Here is a 21,714-nt window from a genome sequence, read left to right as displayed (position 1 = left end):
CGACGCCCACCCTGAGATTTAACCTGAGCACCCGAGCGCCCTCGGCTTCTTTTCCTGGGACGGCTTAAGTGGTGGAGGCAGCGCCCCTCATACTGGCCTCCAGGGAACTCGGCCATGCAGGCGACGTGGGGTCCCCTGCTCCGCTAACTTCTCCCTGCACCCCCCGACGAGCGGATCAGGGTCCTGGCTGAGAGGAATGCGACTTGGGTCCATTCCATTCTCGGGATTTGAACTCTGGCTCCACAGAGGCCGGCACGGACTGAGGGACATCTGACCGAAACGTGCAGGTGCTCCCAGGAAGGCAGTCGATTCGTCCTCTGGGACCCGGGCTGCTCTGCGACAGCTCTGCCCCATAGGCCAGGCCTCAGGACCCCTGCAGCCTCTGCCTTGGCCTCTCTGAACGCCGCCTGAAGCAGCTGACCTAGGCTGGCTGGACAGTGAGAGGCCCTGGGGAGGGGACTGTCCCAGCTGGGACCAGCTGCCAGCCACATGCCTGACACCATCAAGGATCTCCCAGGCCGCTGCCTGCTGCCTGTGAGGGGGTATCGAGCGCAAGCAGCAGAGGGAACGCCCTTCAAGTCACAGAACCGTGGGAAAGAAGCTGTTGGTTTGCGTTGTTATGCAGCAATAGTTAACCAGTGTACAGGAAGGACGTTACGGGCTGAACTGCATCCCTTACACCATGAAGCTCTAACCCCCGGCACCTATGGGTGCGGTAAAGAGGTCTCTGCAGATGCAATCGAGGTCAGACAAGGTCACCAGGGCGGGCCCTAACCCGGGGAACTGGAGTCTAGTATCAGTGGGAAACCTGGACGCAGACACACCCAGAGAGGGTCCACGCGAGACACGGCCACGGGCCGAGGCTGGAGCGGGGCGGCCACAAGCCAAGCTTCCAGAAGCTGGAGGAGGCAAGAAGGCTCCTCCCCGAGAAGCTTTCTAGGGAGCGAGGCCCTGGCAACACTTTCATCTCAGACGTCTCGCTCCCGAGCGGTAAGACATCAGTTGCTGTTATTTTAAAGCGCCCCACTTGGTGCCCCTTTGTCAGGGCGGCCACAGGAAACCGACAGAGCGCAGCCCCCCTCGGTGGCGATGCTCAGGACGGCTGGGCTGACAGCAGGGCTCCGCGTCCCGTCTACAGAGGGGCAGCAGCTCTCCCGGGGGCCCCGAGCACCCTCCCCTAAGAGCCTGGCCACTGGGCAAAGTAGCAGGAAAGAGGCCAGCAAGCAGCCTCTGCAGCGTCTCTGACCTGGATGGCAGCAAGAGTGTCTCCGTAGTCTTCGCTGGCCACCAGGGTCATCTTCTCATTGATCCAGGCTTCCTCCTCCTCCACGTTGGCCACAAACTGCTGGTACTCCAAGGACTCTTCCAGCCGCTGGCCCCTAATCACGACACACAGTGAAGGGGCAGCCGTGAGCTCCTCCGGCCTGGACACTCAATGTTCACGACGAGTGTGGGAGGCAACCGGTTCGCTCAAGCCCTCTGCCCCGTACAAAGCAGGGACCGCACGGCTGGCGCCAGCGCATGCACTGGCGTCACAGAAGGGCCTGTGGGAGCGCCTCTGGCGCAAGCCGGCCGTGGAGGGGACACAGCCCGGAGCTCGGGGCTCCACCACCCTGGCCGCTCACCGGGCTGCCGCCAGCTGCTTCAGCTCCTTCCAGTGCTCCACGAACTGCGCCAGGCGCTGCTGGATCTCCTCCTGCCCGATGGTGTTGTCATCGGACAGCTTCTTCCCCGTGTCCAGGACACCCTGACAGGCACGAACGATTAGACAGCCCATCCAGACCGCCCACTTCTAGATGCTTCCAGGAAAGGGCCACAGCATCCAACTCAGACCCTCCTCCCCACCCCTGCTTTGGGTGAGGGACCATAAACACTCTAGAGGCTTTGGGGAGGCCAATGAGCACAGAGGACTTCGTTGTGGGCCACCCAGGCCCCCTCAAACCCACTGTCCACGCAGCCAGGAGGGCCCTCCTCACCTGAATCGCCGGCTCGTGGGCAGCCAGTTCTGCCTCCAGCCGTTTGTGCTTCTTCCTCAGGTTCTGAACGCCTGTGAGGTCACGGCCATAGTCCTCCGAGCTCACCAGCAGCTTCTTCTCCCTGCACGACACAGGCCGGCGGTCAGCCTTGCCTCCCGGGGTTTCCACTGGAGACGCGTGGTCAGGAGGGCTGGGAAATCCAGACCCCGCAACACCCTTCACCTGCATCCACCCACCACTGCAGGCAAGTCCTTGCAAGTCCTTGGGAAAAGTCTACTTCCCAAAGGAACAGCATCCACGCGTGTCTCTAGGGGTGCCTACTGTGTGCGACTCTGCAGGGGGTCAGGTGCTCGGAGGACTCGAGGGGTCACGGCGTCGTTCTAGCAACCCTGCCTTACCCAACACGCACAGACCACACGTGGTGATATGGGAGATGCTGAGGCCAACAGCCTTCGAAGGAAGTGAGGCCTTGAGAGGACCCTGTCCTTGAAAATGGCCTGTTTACAGGCCACGCCGCCCGGGAGAGGCCAGACTGAAATGCTGGGGAAGGCGGGGTGCACACCTTCCTCCCTAGCAGATCCGACCGCCTTTCCCAGAGACGAAGGCACTCGTGTCCCAGTGACCCACGCGCAGGGTCCGGACAAGGCCTGGGGAGCCAGCACGCACCACCACGTGGAGCCCATCGCCGATCACTGTCACCAGACACCAGGACAGGAGGCCGTGATGTCCCACGTGAGTGTGTGTGAGGCGGGACCCAGGCTGGCACGGGTGCTGAGCCTGAGCCCCTTCTGACCTACTTCCCTGTGTCGCCACCACCGTCCAGGAGAGCGTGAACCCCTGGCCCGGCGCGCTTCCCCACGCCCGCCCTCCCAGGCTCTGGGGCGCTCCCGAGGGCCCCGGCCTGGAGCGGGAGCGTACTTGATCCAGGATTCCTCGTCGTCCATGTCCCGGAAGAACTGGTGCAGGCGGTGGGACTCGTTCAGCCTGGCGCGCCGGGAGGCCGCCATGCCCTTGATCTTCTGGAACCGGCTGTTGATGGCGTCCCGCTTGTCCTTCACTTGGGAGGTGTCGAAGGCGCTGCTGGTCATCAGGCTGTCTGCCTGGCTGTTGAGGTCCTTCAGGCGGTCCTGAGGCAGGGGACACAGGGAGGGGCTGGGAATCGGGGCCGCCCACAAGTACCCGCCGGCCAGGCAGCACCTCAGGACCTCTTCACCGACCGGCTGGTTTCAGATTCGGTCACGTGTACTCTCCGAGCGTGAAATGCAGACCCTGGGGTTCTAAGCAATCGAAACTATTTTCAGGAGTTCCCGTCGTGATGCAGTGGCTAACGAATCCGACTAGGAACCATGAGATTGTGGGTTCGATCCCTGGCCTCGCTCAGTGGGTTAAGGATCCAGCGTTGCTGTGAGCTGTGGTGTAAGTCACAGACGCAGCTCAGATCTGGCGTTGCTGTGGCTCTGGTGTAGGCCAGTGGCTACAGCTCCGATTAGACCCCTAGCCTGGGAACCTCCAGGTGCCACGGAAGCAGCCCTAAAAAGACAAAATAAAAAAAAAGAAAGAAAGAAAGAAAAAGAGAAACCTATTTTCACAACAATACAAAAACACTGTCTGCCTTTTAAACTGGGTGGACGTCTGCTCAAAGCAGCGGCCAATGGTGCCGAGTAGAAACTCGATTCTTTACTGCCGTGTGCTCTGTGAACAAAGCTGTCTCACTTAAGAACATCCTTAAAAAAGCAAAGTTGTGGAGTTCCCTTCGTGGAGCAGCAAAAATAAGTCCAACTGGTACCCAGGACGCAGGTTTGATCCCCCGGCCTCGCTCAGTGGGTTGAGGATCCCGCGTGGCTGTGGCTGTGGTGTAGGCCGGCAGCGGCAGCTCTGATTTGACCCCTAGCCTGGGAACCTTCACGTGCCGCAAGTGCAGCCCTAAAAAACAAACAAACAAAAAAGCGAAGTTGTCAGTTTTATTAAGAGCCGTCTCTGAGTACATGTCATTTTAATCTTTGTCTGATAAAATGCAAACACACAGAAAGCACCTTCACTGCATGAAGTTCAATGACTGTCCCGAGCTGAACTAGCCACGTGCTTCACGAACCAACTACCATTTTCACTTAAAAGAACGGCCAACAGGAGTTCCCGTCGTGGCGCAGTGGTTAACGAATCCGACTAGGAACCATGAGGTTGCGGGTTCGGTCCCTGGCCTTGCTCAGTGGGCTAACGATCCGGCGTTGCCGTGAGCTGTGGTGTAGGTTGCAGACTCGGCTCGGATCCCGCGTTGCTGTGGCTCTGGCGTAAGCCGGAGACTACAGCTCCGATTGGACCCGTAGCCTGGGAACCTCCATATGCCGCGGGAGCGGCCCAAGAAATGGCAAAAAGACAAGGAAACAAAAAACAAAAAAAACCAAAAACAAAACAAAACAAAAAAAAAAAACAAAAAACGGCCAACAGACAAACTATGGTCATTACGACTCCAGGCGACTCCAGGACCTGGCAAATTCTTTGTCCAGAATGAATAAAGTGAAACTGTCACTTTAAGGAAAACTCAGTTTGTTGCTAATGACAGAATTCACACTTTCTTGAGAAAATCAGAATTCTGGAAAACTGGCGGCCACCTCCCTGAGCCTGACGGCTTCCCAGTCCGCGAAGATTTCTCCGCTGAGACCCGCTGTGGAGTCAGCGCGGCTTCCTGCCATCCACTGACTCGGGTCGTCATCTAGCAGAGCTACTAACTCCCCCGAGTAGTTCCCAAGTGATTCTACAGCCTCACGCGGAAGCAAAAGATCCAGTCGAAGGCCACTGGATTTAAATGTAAACAGTACGGTAAGTCAACTACACTCCAATAAAATGAAAACAATACACAGTACGAAAAGCTGATTACTAGGGTTTCAGAGACCACTGGCAACTAACCTCGAGGAAACCACAACTTGCGGAGTCTGATGTCATGTCAACGAGTATCCATAATTACCTGAAATAAAATACTACTCCTGCTCTACCTGTGTGAGGCTGCATTTTCATCATAGACGAAACACCACAACAGACTGAATTCGGAAGCAGCCATGAGAAGGAAGCTGAATGTTAAAGAGAACTGCAAAAACATAACCAATGTCACTTTTGTGTGTGTGGAAAAACAAAGATATTATACTAAAAAATGTTACTTCTGGCAACTTCTAATGAGTTTATTACTTTAAATGAACTGACACATTTTTCTCAGTTTTCTCACATTGCTATAATTCATCGGCCGTATGCGGATTTCACCCATTTTTATATGCGTTCCTTTGTGTGTCTCCGTACGTGTGTGCAGCTCCCTGCATTCCGTCACTACGCAACTCACCAAGATCAGGAAAGAGGACCCCATTCTGTGAGCACAAAGCAACTTCCCCGTAACCTCTACGGCTGCACCCCTACCCTGTCCCTAATTCCTGGCAGCCACTGATCTGTTGTCTCTAACTTGTCATTTTGAGAAAGTTACATAAAGACTATATAAACGGTAGGTAATCTTTTGAAACTCTCTCTCTCTTTTTTTTTAATTCAACTCTAAAGGCTTTAGGCTTACTTTTAGTAATGGCAAACAATGACAGGCAAAGCCTACACAACAAGCTCTCCCAGGGGTTCTCAGCAACAGTGCAGAGCATAAAGTGGCCCTGAGACCACAAGGTGAGAGCACCAGTGTCCTGCCCCGAACGCACCAGGTTGCCCCGGGAGGCGTGCATGGCCGTGAAGACCCCGGCCTGGCCGCCCCTCTGCTCACCTCGTGGGCAGAGATATCCGCCTCCAGCAGCTGATGTTTTTTCAGCAAGTTGTTCACAGAAGCCAGGTCTTTGCCGTAGTCCTCGGATGCCAGGAGGGCCTCCACCTGGACGGGAAAGGGTGGGTTGCCGTCTGGAGCGCACCTCACGTCCCGGCAAACCCCGGGTGCCCCCTGCTCCCGGGGCCCTTGTTCGGATGGCTGCAAACTTCAGCCGAAAGCTGTGGTGCCGCCTCCTCGGGGTCAGCCTGCAGGGCCTCCAACGCCCTCCCTCCCTGATAGTCAAGTGCAGACTCAGGGGCCTATGCATGAGTTGAAACACTCCAGCTACAAGAGGGGCACTGGCCCCTCACTGTGGAACAGGGGCCAAATGCACAGCAAGCCGGCTTCCAGGAACCTCTCCGAGGAGGCAGAGCGTTAGCAGCACGAGCAAAGATTAACACACAAAAATGTTCCCTGCAGCAAAATGTGTGCCCCAAAAAGCGGAGAACACCAGCTTATCCAACAATGCGGGAATAGTTAACTTATGGCCCGTTCTCTGATAGTTTTAGGTAGTTTTTCAAGTGTTTAGTAAGGATTTTTCATGACTCAAAAACACTACCAAACCATACTAATAAAACAATTACATTATAAGATCAAATTGACATAAAAATCGCTACAGGAGGTGTTCCCATAGGGGTGCAACGGGCGGCGTCTCGGAAGCGCTGGGATGCAGATTCGACCCCCGGCCCAGCACAGTGGGTTGAGGATCTGGCATTAGCGAGGCCGTGGCCACTGTGGCTCGGATCTGATCCCTGGCCCAGGGACTCCATGTGCCTTGGGGCGGCCAAAAAAGAAAACAAAACAAAGAAAAAACAGCTACAGGAACCTATGAATAGGCTAAACACACACACACACACACACACACACACACACACACACACGGTCTCTAAAAATTTCTGCTTCCTTACGCTTTCTGCACTTGCTCTGAAGTGTCTACAGAGGCTGCGTGACTAACTCTGGGGTCCTGACTTGCTGCCGGGCTGGCTTCCCCCGGGCACAGCCTCGGGGAGCTGCCAGCGCCCGGCGCCCACGCCCTCCTCCTGTGCAGGCAGGTGAGTCCCGTCCCACCGTCCCACGTCCCATGGGAGATGAGCTCCACCTTCTGTCAACGTCCCCGCCCTCTGCCCACGAACCCCTCAGAGCACACGCCCCACTGCCAGGGGGACGGCCGCCAGGGACGCGGGGGGAGCCCTGCCTTTTCGGGCCGTGGGCTTGAGGCCAGAGCCGGAGCGGGAGGGAGGCGCGCGGCGGGCGGCGTTACCTCCGAGAGCCAGAAGTCGAAGTCCTTGATGCCCGTGTTGAAGTTCTGCTGCTTGTTGGCTTCTTTCAGCTTCTGGCTCTTCTCGGCTGACTTCTGCACCAGGAACTGCCACTGGTCGGCTAAGGCGGCCAGCCGGGCCTGCGCGAGGGAGGGCGAGTCCGGTGGGCGCCCGCCCTGGCGCCCCCCCCCCCCCGACGGCAATGCAGCCCGAGTCTTGGCTTTCTTAAGACTGAATTCCGGAGTCGCCTTCGAGCTGACGGGAGCCCGGACGGTACCTGCCCCCCCCCCCCCCCCGTCCCCCGCCCCTGGGTCACGAGGGGGCCGGGGGATGGTACCTTGACGGCCTCCTCGCTGCCGGCGCAGGCCCCGCGCTCGATGAGGGAGTTGCCCGTGTCGATGACGCCGCGGATCCGGTCGGCATTGGCGTGCAGCTCGGCCTCGAAGGCCTGGTGCTTCTGGTGCTTGCTCTGAAAACACCAAAAACCCCAACCTTTCCAAACCAGGTCCTGCCAGTAGGCTGGCTCTCAGGGAGCAGGGATTCCCGGGATGGAGAGCAGGAGGGGGAAGCAAACTTGAAGGACCCGCCTGCCCGCCCGCCGGAAGGCCGGAGCTCAGGGGCAGGCGACCTGAGGCAACTCTTAGAACAACTGGATGAGCCACCTGGGAGTGAGACCCGAGAATCCCACACTTGCTAACGTTTCGCAGGAGACGGCCACTGTAGAGGGGTTTTTTTCTCTTTCTACAGCTGCACCTGCGGCATGTGGAAGTTTCTGGGCGAGGACGCCTGTGGGAGCTGCCTATGCCACAGCCACACTGGATCCAAGCCGCATCTGCAACCTACACCACAGCTCATGGCATCGCCGGATCCTTAACCCACTGAGCGAGGCCAGGGATCAAACCCACGTCCTCATGGATACTAGTCGGGTTCTTAACCTGCTGAGCCACCACAGGAACGCCACAGCAGCTAGAGTTTTGAATCCCTTCTACATCCATTTCTATCCACAGCTTTCTCCTTAGTGGACAGAAGCTCTAACAAATGACACACGTGTGGCCTTTCTGTCACCTAAGGCAGTGATCACTAGGAAGCCAGGCATCCGAGAGGCAGGCTGCCCCTGTGGACAGAGGAGAAGCCTACAGCTGCGCAGACCTTGGCTTGGCTGACTTCTCATTCAGCAGCTATCATCAGCCCAAACTCCAGGCTAAGTCAACACCCAGGCTTGGCTGGAAGGAAGAATTTCTCTCTGGGAGAGGAGAGGAGAGGGCTGGGCTGGGAGAATGACGGGCTTCTGCGGCTAGGGCCTGGCTGGGTAAGTGGGAACCCACAGGGAAACCAAAGGGGCAGGAACACCGCAATAGACAAGCACGGGGACACAGCTGTGGGACAATTCTGGGTGAGAAATGCAGGGTCTCAGGCAAGAATGTTATCTGGGGATAAAGGATCTAGAAGAAAAAAAAGCAGTACAACTGGGGAAGGAGTCTGCGTCAAATGTTTCATTTCAGGGGCAGCACCTGTCGAAAGATGGAGCCACGTGGTTGGCAACACGCAGCACGAAGATGATGCGTCCTCACCGTGAACTCTGACGCCTGAGCCCATGTACGAGAGGATAAAAACATTCCTCCAATTCCTACACAGCCTGACAAAAGCCCAGCTCCCTCTTCTGCTTCTTGTTCTGGTCACCCTTTGGCTCAAAATCTACCCGCTACACTTCACATTTCCTCATTTCTTCCACCCACTTAACTTTTTTTTTTTTTTTTTTTTTGCCATGCCTGCGAAATATGGAAGTTTCCAGGCTAGGGGTGAACTCCAAGCCACAGCAATGACCTCAGCAGTTGCAGTGACAATACCAGATCCTTAGCTGGTGTGCCACAAGGAAGCTCTCTAAGCTACACTTTGACTAAGAGGCTCTTCCACTGCCCCTTGGGTAGCGTCCGCTTTCATCTTAACCTCTCAGCCCTGGTCCCCCTCAGATCAGCTGCCACTCCCAGGATCTCTAGCTGACCCCTTCCAAGTGACCGGCTCCGCTGGAGGCCAGACGGCCTGGGTAAGGAGACTCTCACACCTGGCCTGTGCTAGGCCACCAGGAGCCACGTGCCCACAGCAAGAAAAGCCCAAACTTACACAGAAAAGAAGCTACTCCACCCCCCCCTTTTTTCTTACTACTTCATGTTTTAAGAAGCACACTGCTCAAAAGAAAGCTGTCAACTGCTGCCCCCCAAATCAAACATTGTACAGAACTTGCCTACATGATGGGGAAGGGGGAGGGAGTGGAGGGCTGCAGGCTGATTATGACAGAGGAAGCCACATCCCACAGGACACGAGGATGGGGTGATGGACGGTTACAGATGAAGAGCATGAATGAGGCGACACTGGCAGACTGTGTGGCCGCGGGAATGGGAATCTATACACAACAACAGCACAAACACTGCAGCGCACCAACTAAAACTCACTTAAGGAACATAAAACTTACCAGCAGCTTGGAAAGCTACAAAACAGATTAAAACAACAAGAGTTCAGTACACGGGTGTGAACATACGTAGGAGCTACTCAATAGACACTCGTTTTGCTGTCATAGTTCTCCTGGGAGGGTCAGCATTCGGGCACAGCAAACACAAGGGGGCTTTTCTGCAGACTCTTTAGTAGCAGACACGGAGTCAAAAGAGACGAATGAGAAAAGGAGCTTCTGAAATGGCTCCGATCATTTAAGTGAGGCTTTCCCACCCGTCCTGCTTGACGACCTTAGTGACCTTTCCCTGGCATCACTGTGGCCACAAGGAAATTGGATCCCCCTTTTTAAAGATGAGCAAAGCCTCCTTGATCACACGGGCTACTTGGAGATGAAGAGCTGATCCGCTCGGCTCACCTGGATGTTGGTGGGGTCCTTGTACGACTCATCGCTCGCTGTCTGTAACTTCTCGCTGATCCAAGCCTCGATCTCGTCCACGTCCCGGCTGAACTGCTGGAGGGTCTGCGATTCTCCCAGCTTCGACCTTTTCTCAATCATCTGAGCTTTCAGACGGCGCCACCTGAGAAAGCGGAACCAAAGGTGAGCATCCGACAGAACGAGGCTGGCCAGGGCTCTCACACAGGGCGGCGAGACCCGCCAGCGCCAGACACCCACCTGTCCAGAACCTCATTGCGCCGGCTGGAGATGTCGCCTTTGGCATAGTGGCCAGCGGCGATGAGCTGGTCGGCAAAGGACTGCAGAGCAGCAATCTTCTCCTCCTGGTGGCAAACGAAGGCGAGAGGTCAAGGTGGGCAGGACGGCTCTGCCCTGCCCGGCCCGCGCTGCAGGTCCCCAGAAGAGAACAGTTATTTTGGGTGACTAGTGGGTGACGGGATCAGAATACACTGACATTTTAGAAGCAGGAGTGTAAAAAGCCAGAGGAAAGCTTGATTTCAATCATTACTAGAGTAGAGTTTAACTCAAGAAGATTCCAGGTCACGCTGGGGTGGGGCAGGGGCTCGAAGGCCGGCAGACGCCACACAGAAAATTAGGCTTCATTGGAAAAGATTGTCAAGTTTTCAACAGAATATTTTTTTTTTAAATTACTCCATGAATCTTATTACATTTATAGCTGTACCACGATCATCACAACCCAACTGTATAGCATTGTGGATCAACCAAAGAGCTCTGCGTGTTTCTGGTTCATGTCCACGCATTCACTTATCTACCCACAGATTTTTCCTCCTTTTCAATATAAAACTTCCTTCCTGTGGCATTTCCATCATTAAAACCTCAGAAAAGCCAGGACTACATATAAAGTTAAAAAACCTATTGGAGTTCCCGTCATGGCACAGTGGTTAATGAATCCGACTAGGAACCATGAGGTTGTGGGTTTGATCCCTGGCCTTGCTCAGTGGGTTAAGGATCTGGCGTTGCTGTGGCTGTGGTATAGGCCGGCAACTATAGCTCCGATTGGACCCCTAGCCTGGGAACCTCCATGTGCTGCGGGAGCGGCCCTAGAGAAGGCAAAAAGACCAAAAAAAAAACACAAAAAACAAAAAACAAAACCTATTAACGGGAGCTCCTGTCGTGGCTCAGTGGAAATGGATCTGACTGGCATCCGTGAGGATGCAGGTTTGATCCCAGCCACGCTCAGTGGGTTTAAGGATCCGGCGTTGCCGTGAGCTGTGGTGTAGGTCGCAGAGATGGCTCAGATCTGGCATTGCTGTGGCTGTGGTATAGGCCAGAGGCTACAGCTCTGATTTGACCCCTAGCCTGGGAACTTCCATATGCCACAGGTTCGGCCCTAAAAAGACAAAAAAAACCCAAACCTATTAACATACATCCCTTTTCCACAGGTCTGCCCTGGACCCAGTGGGGACCCCACTGCTTCCTGTGCAGTCAACACCAAGTACTTTATTTTCTTTTTTGGGGGGGTTTTTAGGGCCACACCTGCAACACATGGAAGTTCCCAGGCTAGGGGCTGAATTGGAGCTGCACCACAGCCATGGCAACTCCAGATCTGAGCTTCGTCTGCGACCTATGCCACAGCTCAAGGGAACACCCGATCCTTAACCCAGTGAGTGAGGCCAGGGAATGAACCCACATCCCCACAGACACTATGTCAGGTTCTTAACCTGCTGAACCACGACGGGAACTCCTAACAGCAAGTATTGAATTTTATCATTATTTTGTCTTTTTAGGGCTGTACCCATGACATATGGAAGTTCCCAGGCCAGGGGTTGAATTGGAGCTGCAGCCGCCGGCCTACACCACAGCCACAGCCATGCCAGATCCGAGCTGCGTCTGCGACCTACATCACGGCTTACCGGCAGCACCTGATCCTCAACCCACTGAGCAAGGCCAGGGATCAAGCCCTCCTCCTTGTGGATACTAGTTGGGTTTGTTACTGCTGAGCCAGAATGGGAACTCCCCAAGTATTTTAATTTGAGGTGGCTGCCAAAGCTCTCCAGTTGAATTCAACCCTTTTTTTGTTCTAGTACTGAGAGGGAAGAGGGAAGTACACCAACAGAGAGAAGACATCAACCCGCAAAGACCCAGATTCCGATCGGAGGTACAAAGGCCTAACCTGGACGTTAATTGCTTTGTCAAAGTCCTCGTGTTTTTTGATCAGGGCCTCCACGCTGTCCAGCGAGTCCCCTTTGTCTTCGGTGTTCAGGAAGGCCTCCCGGGCAGCCATCCAGTTCTCAGCTTGCTCACAGTCCCGATGAAACAGCTGAGGAAGGGGAGAGGCAGGTGAGAAGGTGGAGCCTTGGACAGCGCAGTACCTGGTCAGCAACCCAGCATCCAACAGGAAGCTACAGTCCGGCACATGCACCTGCAATTCGAGGCACTGGTCCAGCATCATCCTGCGCTGGACCCAGGCCTTCTCCAGGTCTGTGCGCTCCTGCTCCAGAATATCCAGTTTCTCCTTGATCTCGGGGCTGGCGTAGTGCCCATGGGCCAACAGCTGCTGCCCAAACTGCTCGAATGCCTGGAAAGTGCCAGCCCTGGCGTCAATTTCCGTCCGGTGCTCCTGCCAAGAGGAGGGAAGGGATTAGGTAACTGGCAGTAGCTGCCCACTCTCACGTCAACGACAAAGGCCCGCCCGCCGGCAGGGCAGGCACATCCCCGCTCCTCCGCAGGCCCCCCACCTGGTGTCGTTCCAGCAGGGCCTCGGCTCCGGTGACATCCTTGGCGAGCTCGTCCGAGGACACCAACCCTCGGATTCCGTTGATCCAAGACATGAGGTCCCTGGAAACCACATCCACAGAGGAATGGCTATTACGCTACCGGGCAAGCCAGGCCTTCTGCCCAGAAAAAGCGAGAACCGCATCGTTTCTGGTCTCTGTGGCCTGTCTGGGGTTAGTCTAGCTAAGCTATTGATGGGCCATAGCTCTGGACCAAGTATTTCAAACCCTCTTGTCTTCCTGAAACAGCAAGAAGAGAAATCGAGAGTTCCTCAGAGAAAAAACAGACAGGGTTATAACCAAGAGCTCGCCCTAAAGAACAACAGGTTCTAACAGACAGTTGCTGCGCATAAGCTGTCCACAGCTTCAAATGCCAACGCCTTGCTTTTGGAGTAAGCCTTTAGGATTAAACATCCAGGCTCACACAAGCATTTAATCCAGCTTCTTACACGTGTCCACATATAAAGGTGCAAAGCCAGCGCGCAGTCACATGTCGTAAACTTCCTTGGGTAAAACACACGCGCGGAAGCAAATCCAGAGGCAGCGAGTAGGCTCAACGGGGAGAAGGGGACGGGGCGCGAGTGCTAAGGGCCGGGTGTTCTAGGACGACGAAAAGTTCCGCCACGGGAGCGGTGGGGGTCACACGGCACTGTGAACACGCTAAACGCCACCAACCACATGCTTCAAAACACGTAACTGTTCTGCGACCTTCGCCTCAAACCAAACCACAGCTGGGATCTCCCACAGGGGCCCGTGGGGGACAGCCTCGCCCGCCACTCCACACCAGCAGAGGGAAGGCCAGACAGCGTGTGTACATGCACACGAGTGTGCAAGAAGGAAGACTGACACACGGCCTAAGACATACGCCAGAAACATCTGTCCTGCACGGGGCCAAGAAACAAGTCGTCCACCACCCGTTCAGTGGGACATCATGGAGCCTTAAAAAAGGCGGAGGTGGGAGTTCCCGTCGTGGCGCAGTGGTTAACGAATCCAACTAGGAACCATGAGGTCGCGGGTTCGGTCCCCGCCCTTGCTCAGTGGGTTAACGATCCGGCGTTGCCGTGAGCTGTGGTGTAGGTAGCAGACGCGGCTCGGATCCCGCGTTGCTGTGGCTCTGGCGTAGGCCGGTGGCTACGGCTCCGATTAGACCCCTAGCCTGGGAACCTCCATATGCCGCGGGAGCGGCCCAAGAAATAGCAACAACAACAACAAAAGACAAAAAGCCAAAAAAAAAAAAAAAAAAAAAAGGCGGAGGCTGCGGGGCCACGGGTCATCCCACACGACAGTGGGACCCTTCGAATATATCAGTGGCACGAGAGACACACTGAGGGCAGAGGGCACTGGCACTGCTCCAGGTGGAGGAGACAAGGCTCTGAGCGCAATGGAAATGCCCGACCGGGTCCCAGTCAAAAACCGGCCGAGGCTTTTAAAAAGCGCACACGACTCGAGGGTGACGGGCACGGCGAAGGCCCGGTCCTCGGGAGCTCGGTGCTGAGGGTGGGACGTGAAGCGCGGGGGTCTGCGGCCTACTCCCAGGGGTACTTTCAGAGATGAAGCCGAGGCCACAGCAAGCCTCCCTGTGCCCGAGTCACGGCGGTTCACCATTTTCTCTCCTTGCGGCCACGACGCTACAAAGGTCTCTGGCCCGGTGCGGGCCCGGGCGCTCACCGGAAGTCGCTGAGGAAGCGCTGCAGGTCGTGGGAGTCGCCCAGCTTGGCCTTGCGCTGGTCGGCGCGCTTGCCTAGGCTGCTCCAGGCCTGGTTCAACTCGGTGCACTTCTCCTGCAGGTCCTCGGCCGCCTCGGGGTGGGACTGGATCAGGCGCTCGGCCGTCTCCCCGAGGGAGTTCACCTGCGGGAAGAGAGCGGCCAGAGGCGGGAGCCTCACGGGCCGGGGCCCTGCGCGGGCCGCATCGAGGGAAGCCGCTCCCACGCACGTCCTCGCACCTTGTCGCCCAGGGCGGCGAGGTCCCTCTCGAAGCCCTCGTGCTTGCGCTGCAGGGCCTGGACGCTGGCCAGGTCGTGGCCGTAGTTGTCCGTGTTCAGAGCCTGATTCTTCTCCTCGATCCACTCTTTGGTTTCATCGGCGTCTCTGCAGGTGAGCCACGCCGGCCCGTGAGTGATGCCGATCCGGGTGCCAACTCGGGGGACACGCGCGGATCTGCTCAGCACTCCGAGCTGAGCTTCCCCGTGGGTGCTGCGGCATCGGCCGAGCGCAGACGTCGACCAGATCTGGCCGTTACCCCAGACCTCGAGCAGCCCGGGCTGTCCCTCACCTGTGGAACCTCTGCACCTCATGGGCGCTGCCCAGGAGCTGGCTCCGCTCCTCGGCCAGCTGCTGCAGGGACCGCCAGCGCTCATTCAGCTCCTGCAGAAGGACAGCAGAGCCTCAGCCCATGCCGCATTCCAGGGAAACAGGCTCCAGACTGGAGGCCGGGGGTGTAACCCGAAAGGAGAGGCTGGGGCGCGGATGGCTTCCTGCTCCCGGCCTTCCTGGGTCGAGCGACGAGCACCCCAGGACGCAAGTCCAGAGCCAGACCCTGCTTCGGCTCCTGGACCCCACGGTGCCAATGCGCCACCAACAACCGACCTGGAGTCCCCTGGGAAGCAGCAGGAGACACGCAGCAGACTTGGCCTGAGTCTCGGCTCCTAGCCTGCCTCAGAGCAACTGCTTCCCAGCAACTGCGGAGCAGCTAGACCCCCGAGTCTAAGGACCCCCAATACCGAGCACGGCCGTGCAGCCAGCAGCAGCCCCAGGAGCACAGCGGAGCCACAGGCCCTTGTTCTGGGGAATCAGACCAGTTGGGGGTCCAGAAAGGAGGCGAGAGAGGAATTCACTGCCTTCCGGACAACACGCTCCTGGCAGCTCCTGGGCTCCCTCCACCCACAAGACCGGGCGAGGTCTTGACCAGGAAAGTCAAACACGGCCGCTGGTGGCGTGGAGAGAGTAATACTGGCCAGGACGTCCCTGGGCCCGGGAACACGACGAGTGCTACAGCTAACACCACTGATGCGGACCAGAGCCTCGCCGCAGACAGGAGAAGGAAGCGTGAAAGCAACGTGCCGGGCAAGGGACAGCGCCGCGGTTTCTTACCTTGATGGAATTAAAGGTGGCCACGGTGTGAACCATCAGGCGAGCCGACTACGGGGGGAGGAAAGCAGAAGAGCAAACGAATCAAGTGTCTGCTGATTGAGAGAGAAGTCTGAGGTGCAAGTGCCATTAATCAGGTCCCAACGGTCCACCAAAGTGATTGTAAAGGGATACTGTCAACCTTCTGAGCAGAGCAGCAATAAAGGCATCGACTGCTAGCAGGTCAGGAGGAAACCCACGGGCACCATCACAGCCAAGCCAGTGATCAATTTTACTTGAAGAGTGAAAAGAGCAGCGAAAACCACAATTAAAAGAGCTGTGTGGGAGCTCCCTGGTGGCCTAATGGTTAAGGATCCAGCGTTGTCACGGCCGTGGCTCGGGTTTGGTCCCTGGCCTGGGAACTTAAACACGCGGCAGGTGAAGCCAAATTAAAACAAAAGCACAAGCCCAGCTGGCTGGACAGAGAAAACAGCTCCAAGGCTGCTGATTGGTGTCTTCTTATTCCTACTTCAGGGGAACAGTCCAGAAAACACACTCAGTTTAACAAATGCCGGCAGCTGAGATTTACGTCAAGTACATCAATAATTTCATTTCTATTTGTGGTTACTGGACTGCTGTTCCTTCTAACAGTGTCCCCTTGAACAAAAGGCAACAGCCTTAGCAGATGAAAAAGAGAAACTGGTGCATCAGCTTCCTTCTCATCAGTGGCGTCATTTCTTCTAAAAATCAAATGCCCTTGAGGATTTCGAAGCCCGCCTAGTTTTATCACCACTGCGATGCCCATCATCTTCAAGGACATAAAGAAAAGCGGGAGCCGAGCTTGGGCACAGGGAAGTCAGGCTCCCAGGGTGTTCCCAGAACATCCCCGGGAGACACTTTCAGCCAGTGGGGCCACAGGGTTTGGAAGGTCGATGTCCACTGTCTCTAGTCCTTTTCAGAAACAGGCGGTACTGGTGTTTGCAGAGTCATCTAAAATACACTTCTGAAAGGCTTTTACCAGAGAAACCGCAGACTCTGCCGGCCAGAGATAAGGCTCCTGCCAATGCACATCACCACTGACTGAGTTTTGCTGCGTAAGGAATACTGAGTGAAAGGGAGAAAGCCGAATCAAAAGAAAAATGCACCTTTCCCACCCACCAATTTGGAACCTGTTTGTTTATTTGGCCTTATCTGTGGCATACAGAAGTCCCTGGGCCAGGGGCTGAATCCGAGCTGCAGTTGCAACTTATGCCACAGCTGTGCCAATGCCAGATCCTTAACCCGCACAACGGGAACTCCCTGAAGCCTATTTAATAAAGCAGCATAGTCAGAGCCTGGAGGAGTAAGGAGGCCAAAGAAACAGACCCCTTTCAGCCTAGGTCGTCACGAGAGGCCAGACCAGACGACGGGGCTGAGAAGGACCGACCCGGGGAGCACTGTGGGGAGCCTGTCTTCACATCTTCGTGCTTTTTGCATAAAGTAGAAATCTGCTCTAACTTGTCTATAGCTCAAGTGACACATTCCTGAAGAGCTGGGTTGGGAGGAAAGATGCTAGAACTGAGACTGAGGCAACTAGTCCCATGATCACATAAACACATCACGTGAAAAACCTTCTCCCCTGTCCTCCCGGTCACCTTATGCCCACCGTGGCCAAGCACTACCCCTGGAGTTGGCTGGCACAATGTCTACTCAGCTGGTAAACATCTGCCCCCCGCCCCCCATCTCTCCTCAGGATTTCTATGATGCCCTCATTGGGCCCGAGGAGAAAGGGGTCAGGCAGCCACTGAGTGGAAGGGGCACTCTTCCTTTCCATCCTCAGGTCACTTTCTCCTGGGCTGCACTCCGACTGGTGGGACCTCTGCAAAGTGCGGCCGCCCCTGTTTCCTTGGTACCCGAGGGGCCGTGGTTCTGGCCGACACCAAACCCCTGGAGGCTCAAGTCCGTTACAGTCAGCCTCCTATGTGCAAGGTTCTGCACCCCTGCGGTCAACCAACCAACTACTACACTAGTAGTTTCTCTTTTTTTTTTTTCAGGTCATGTCCATGGCATATAGAGGTTCCCTGGCTAGGGGTGGAATTAAGAGCTGCAGCGGCTGGCCTAGGCCACGGCCACGCCAGATCCAAGCCACGTCTGCAACGTACACCACACTTCATGCAACACCAGATCCTTAACCCACTGAGCGAGGCCAAGGATCGAACCTGCGTCCTCTTGTTTGCTAGTTGGGTTCGTTACCACTGAGCCACAAGGGGAACTCCACAAATACTGGTATTTTCAATGGGTGGTTGGCTGCATAGAGGATGCGGGCCCACAGACATGGAGGGACAACAGTGCGCTCCAGCAGTGGCGGCGTGTGATGAACCAAACCTAACCCCACCTGTACTGAGCATCCGCGTGGGGACAGTCTGCTTGTGCGTATTAGGTAGCACATTTCAAGATAAAAAAGATTCAAAGAAGACAATGCCAGGGTCAGAAAGACACCAGCCAAACAAATCGAGACACGACCACTGGCTCAGACAAATCTAAAATCAGAAACAGGCACAGCAGGAAGGGACATAATGAAAGTACTTCTGCTCCTGGAAAACCTTTGGAAACAACCCACGAAGAAGTTCTTACCTTCCACGGAGAGGCCGTCTTGGAATCAGTTTCCTCCTGTTCAAAGAAGAAGGAATTTCGGCAGCTGAGTAACTGTGCACAAACCAATATGCAGCCCCCAGCCCCTGCTCTGAGCCCCGGGACCGCCACCGAGAAGCCTGGCACAACAGCGGGTCCCCTCAGGGCTCAGGACCTATCACTGGCTGGCAGCAAACCCACAGGCCGATGGAGCGCAATGAAGCAAACGAACAGCAGAGGAAAAAAAATATTTTAACACAGCAGAAGAAATGGAAAGAATGAGGAAACTCGATAAGCGTTTCTTTCTGTCATATTCATAGGACGCTGAAAGGGATAATAAGCCTGAGCAATTGTTATGGGAAAAGCTTTTTGGGTGCTTTGAGGAACCAATTTCTGCTCATTCTTTTCCACAGATTTTTACAGACAACAGGCTTATTGCTGAGATTCAGAAACGGAAAATTTTTTCTTTTTTTCTTGGTCTTTTTAGGGCCCCACACACGGCATATAGAGGCTAGGGGTCATATCAGAGCCGCAGCCGCCGGCCTACGCCACAGCCACAGCCAGGCGGGATCTGAGCCCTGTCTCTGATCTACACCGCGGCTCACGGCAACACAGGATTCTTTAACCCACTGAGCCAGGGCATCGGTCAAACCCGCATCCTCATGGATGCTCGGAGGATTTGTTACTACTGTACCACAGTGGGAACTCCAGAAATGTATTTCCTTTTTTTTTCTTTTTATGACTAACCCTCCTCAGCACGTGGAAGTTCCCTGACCAGGGACTGAATCCAAGCCAGAGCTGTGACCTACGCCACAGCTGTAGCATCGCTGGATCCTCAACCCACTGTATGTCAGAGGGAGCTCCAAGAACAGATTCTTATGAGGCTCTTGACTTCATATTCTTCCCAAGAGCTAATCCAAGTTCAAGTTCCACATAGAGCACCTGACACTTACCCTGGGCATGACACCGTACACCTCCTACAAGGAGAGAGGAAAACCAGTCTCATTATTAGAGGAAACACATACTTGCAAGCAACAGTCGTCACTGTGACATCTAACCCAGATACACCGAAGAGATTTACAAAAATACAGGCAGCCCCACCAGCCAGAGGAACTCCTTAAAGTCAAGAGAGACCAAGAGGCTTATCTATTTACCTAAGGAATGGCAGGCGTTTATTACTACAAAGGCTAAAGAAACACGAAACAACTCTCACAATATTTAACGGGCATAAGGAAGAGAGCTGTGCTTCCAGCTGCCCAAGGTAAACCCGACGGCGACCCAGGTCAGACAGGGAACCTGCACCCCGGCTGCAACTCTGCTACAGGGCGTGCTCGCTGGACTACGACGGCCCGAGGGGGCCGAGCTGCGCCCATGACAGAGGCTGGAGAGGCCAGAGCCAGCCCACCTGCTGCTGCACCGCCTGCACCTCCTCTGCCATCAGGCCTTCGGACTCCAGGTCTTCTGCCACCTTGTTAATGTCCTTCAGTCGGGACTCGTTGGCCTTGAGATCCTTCAAAGAAAAACACAGCGACTGAAACCCACAGCAGCACTTCATGGGACAAAAAGGGCAGCAAATATTCCTGAACGCTGGTTTGAACCGACACATTCCTGTCCAACATTACTCTGTAAGTAGTTGTCCCAACTCCTTAACAGTGACCTAAATCAGAAAAGCCAACTGTCGCAGGAAGGAAGAAAACAGCACGGGGCTGGCAAGTGTCTCGTATTTACCGAACTAGATGTAGCTAATGAACCACTGTTCTGGTTGAATGGAGATTTTTTAAAAACTTTCTTTAGGGGGAGGAGGACCTATGCCTGTGAAGAATGGGATGGAACAAAGCCCCCTGTCCATCCGGATTGGTTACAAGAATACCTTCAAGCCGAGGAGTGGATAACCAAGATGTGTGTATGCAAACTATGGAGTGCCTGCCACACAAAATAACAGACCCCTGATTCGCCTACAAGGAAGAACTTTGAACACGGTACACTCAGTGAAGGCAGTCATCAAGTCACATAACACAGGATTCCATTTATAAGAAATACCCAAATACGTAAATCCAGAGACAGAAAGCAGAGCAGCGGTCACCAGGTGCTGGGGTGGAGAGTGGACAAGGAGTGGCTACTTACCGGGTATGCGGTTTCCTTTTGAAGGGATAAAAAACGTTTGAAGTGATAAGGAAGTGATCAGAAAAACTGGACGGGGTGATGGTTGTACAGCACTGTGAATGAACTGAATGCTTCTGAATAGCATGCTGTATTTCTGCATTCATTTAATTTTTATTTATTTATTTATTTATTTTTAGGGCCACACCCAAGGCATGTGGAAGTTCCCAGGGGAGCGGTCAAATCGGAGTTATAACCACTGGCTTAAACCACAGCCACAGCTATGCGGGATCCAAGCCACGTCTGCGACCTACACCACAGCTCACAGCAATGCCAGATCCTCAATCCACTGAGAGAGGCCAGAGATTGAACCTGTAACCTCATGGTTACTAGTTGGATTCATTTCCACTGAGCCACAGTGGGAACTCCTGAATTGCACACTTTAAAATGGTTAAGTGAGGGAGTTCCCGTCGTGGCGCAGTGGTTAACGAATCCGACTAGGAACCATGAGGTATTGGGTTTGATCCCTGCCCTTGCTCAGGTGGGTTAATGATCCAGCGTTGCTGTGAGCTGTGGTGTAGGTTGCAGATGCGGCTTGGATCCCGTGTTGACTATGGCTCTGGTGTAGGCCGGTGGTTAGAGCCCTGATTAGATCCCTAGCCTGGGAATCTCCATATGCCACGGGAGCGGCCCAAGAAATGGCAAAAAGACAAAAAAAGCAAACAAAAAAACTACTTTTAGGAGTTTCCATTGTGGTTTAGGGGTAACAAACCTGACTAGTATCCATGAGGATGTGGGTTTGATCCCTGGCCTCACTCAGTGGATTAATGATCTGGCGTGGCCGTGAGCGGTGGTGTAGGCTGCGGATGTGGCTCAGATCAGGCGTTGCTGTGGCTGTGGTGTAGGCCAGTGGCCGAAGCTCCAGTTCGACCTCTAGCCTGGGTACCTCCATATGCTGTGAGTGTGGCCTTAAAAGACAAAAAATAAAAATAAAAACAAATAAAAAAACCCAAACAACTTTTATACATTGCCATGTTAGATTTAGGAAAGTTCTCAAAACAATAAATAGAGAAAACAGCATGCATTTCCTCAAAACTAAACTGGCCCAAGAAACGTTTCCATTAAACTTATTTTATTCTTTGGCTATGCTTGCGACAGGGGGAGTTCTGAGGCCAGGGACTGAACCCCAGCCACAGCAGTGACAACACCAGGTCCTCAGCCTGCTGAGCCACCAGGAAACTCCTGTACTCATTTTAAAATGGCTACACAGAGGGTGGAAT

The 21,714-nt window shown here is 54.7% G+C and overlaps 1 protein-coding gene across 50 annotated transcripts in view; it reads right to left on the bottom strand.

Annotated features, from left to right (window-relative positions):
- The window catches only part of SPTAN1 (spectrin alpha, non-erythrocytic 1), a 65,742-nt gene that overhangs the window by 9,166 nt on the left and 34,862 nt on the right, over window positions 1-21,714 (bottom strand). For 15 of the 50 annotated variants that reach the window (XM_084997019.1, XM_084997063.1, XM_084997182.1 and 12 more), the window contains 20 exons: window positions 19,740-19,844; window positions 19,288-19,311; window positions 18,338-18,373; window positions 15,749-15,796; window positions 14,931-15,022; window positions 14,602-14,746; window positions 14,325-14,506; window positions 12,621-12,720; window positions 12,305-12,502; window positions 12,056-12,202; window positions 10,141-10,244; window positions 9,883-10,045; window positions 9,490-9,504; window positions 7,357-7,488; window positions 7,022-7,159; window positions 5,722-5,826; window positions 2,895-3,103; window positions 1,977-2,097; window positions 1,626-1,747; window positions 1,247-1,379 (listed from right to left, as the gene is read on the bottom strand). In XM_084997019.1, coding sequence (XP_084853145.1) covers window positions 1,247-1,379; window positions 1,626-1,747; window positions 1,977-2,097; window positions 2,895-3,103; window positions 5,722-5,826; window positions 7,022-7,159; window positions 7,357-7,488; window positions 9,490-9,504; window positions 9,883-10,045; window positions 10,141-10,244; window positions 12,056-12,202; window positions 12,305-12,502; window positions 12,621-12,720; window positions 14,325-14,506; window positions 14,602-14,746; window positions 14,931-15,022; window positions 15,749-15,796; window positions 18,338-18,373; window positions 19,288-19,311; window positions 19,740-19,844 — 2,319 coding nt within the window. The remainder of the gene's footprint in view (window positions 1-1,246; window positions 1,380-1,625; window positions 1,748-1,976; window positions 2,098-2,894; window positions 3,104-5,721; window positions 5,827-7,021; window positions 7,160-7,356; window positions 7,489-9,489; window positions 9,505-9,882; window positions 10,046-10,140; window positions 10,245-12,055; window positions 12,203-12,304; window positions 12,503-12,620; window positions 12,721-14,324; window positions 14,507-14,601; window positions 14,747-14,930; window positions 15,023-15,748; window positions 15,797-18,337; window positions 18,374-19,287; window positions 19,312-19,739; window positions 19,845-21,714) is intronic. The other 35 variants (XM_084997010.1, XM_084997041.1, XM_084997061.1 and 32 more) reach the window with 3 other exon arrangements.

Source organism: Sus scrofa, chromosome 1 (assembly GCF_054392235.1).
Source record: "Sus scrofa isolate SSC_HxYL_T2T_F1_AM1 chromosome 1, Sscrofa_HxYL_maternal_Yorkshire_Landrace_v2.0, whole genome shotgun sequence".
Lineage (NCBI taxonomy): Eukaryota > Metazoa > Chordata > Mammalia > Artiodactyla > Suidae > Sus > Sus scrofa.
The sequence above is the reverse complement of the archived record's forward strand: the minus strand, read 5'-3'. Positions and strand labels throughout refer to the sequence as shown.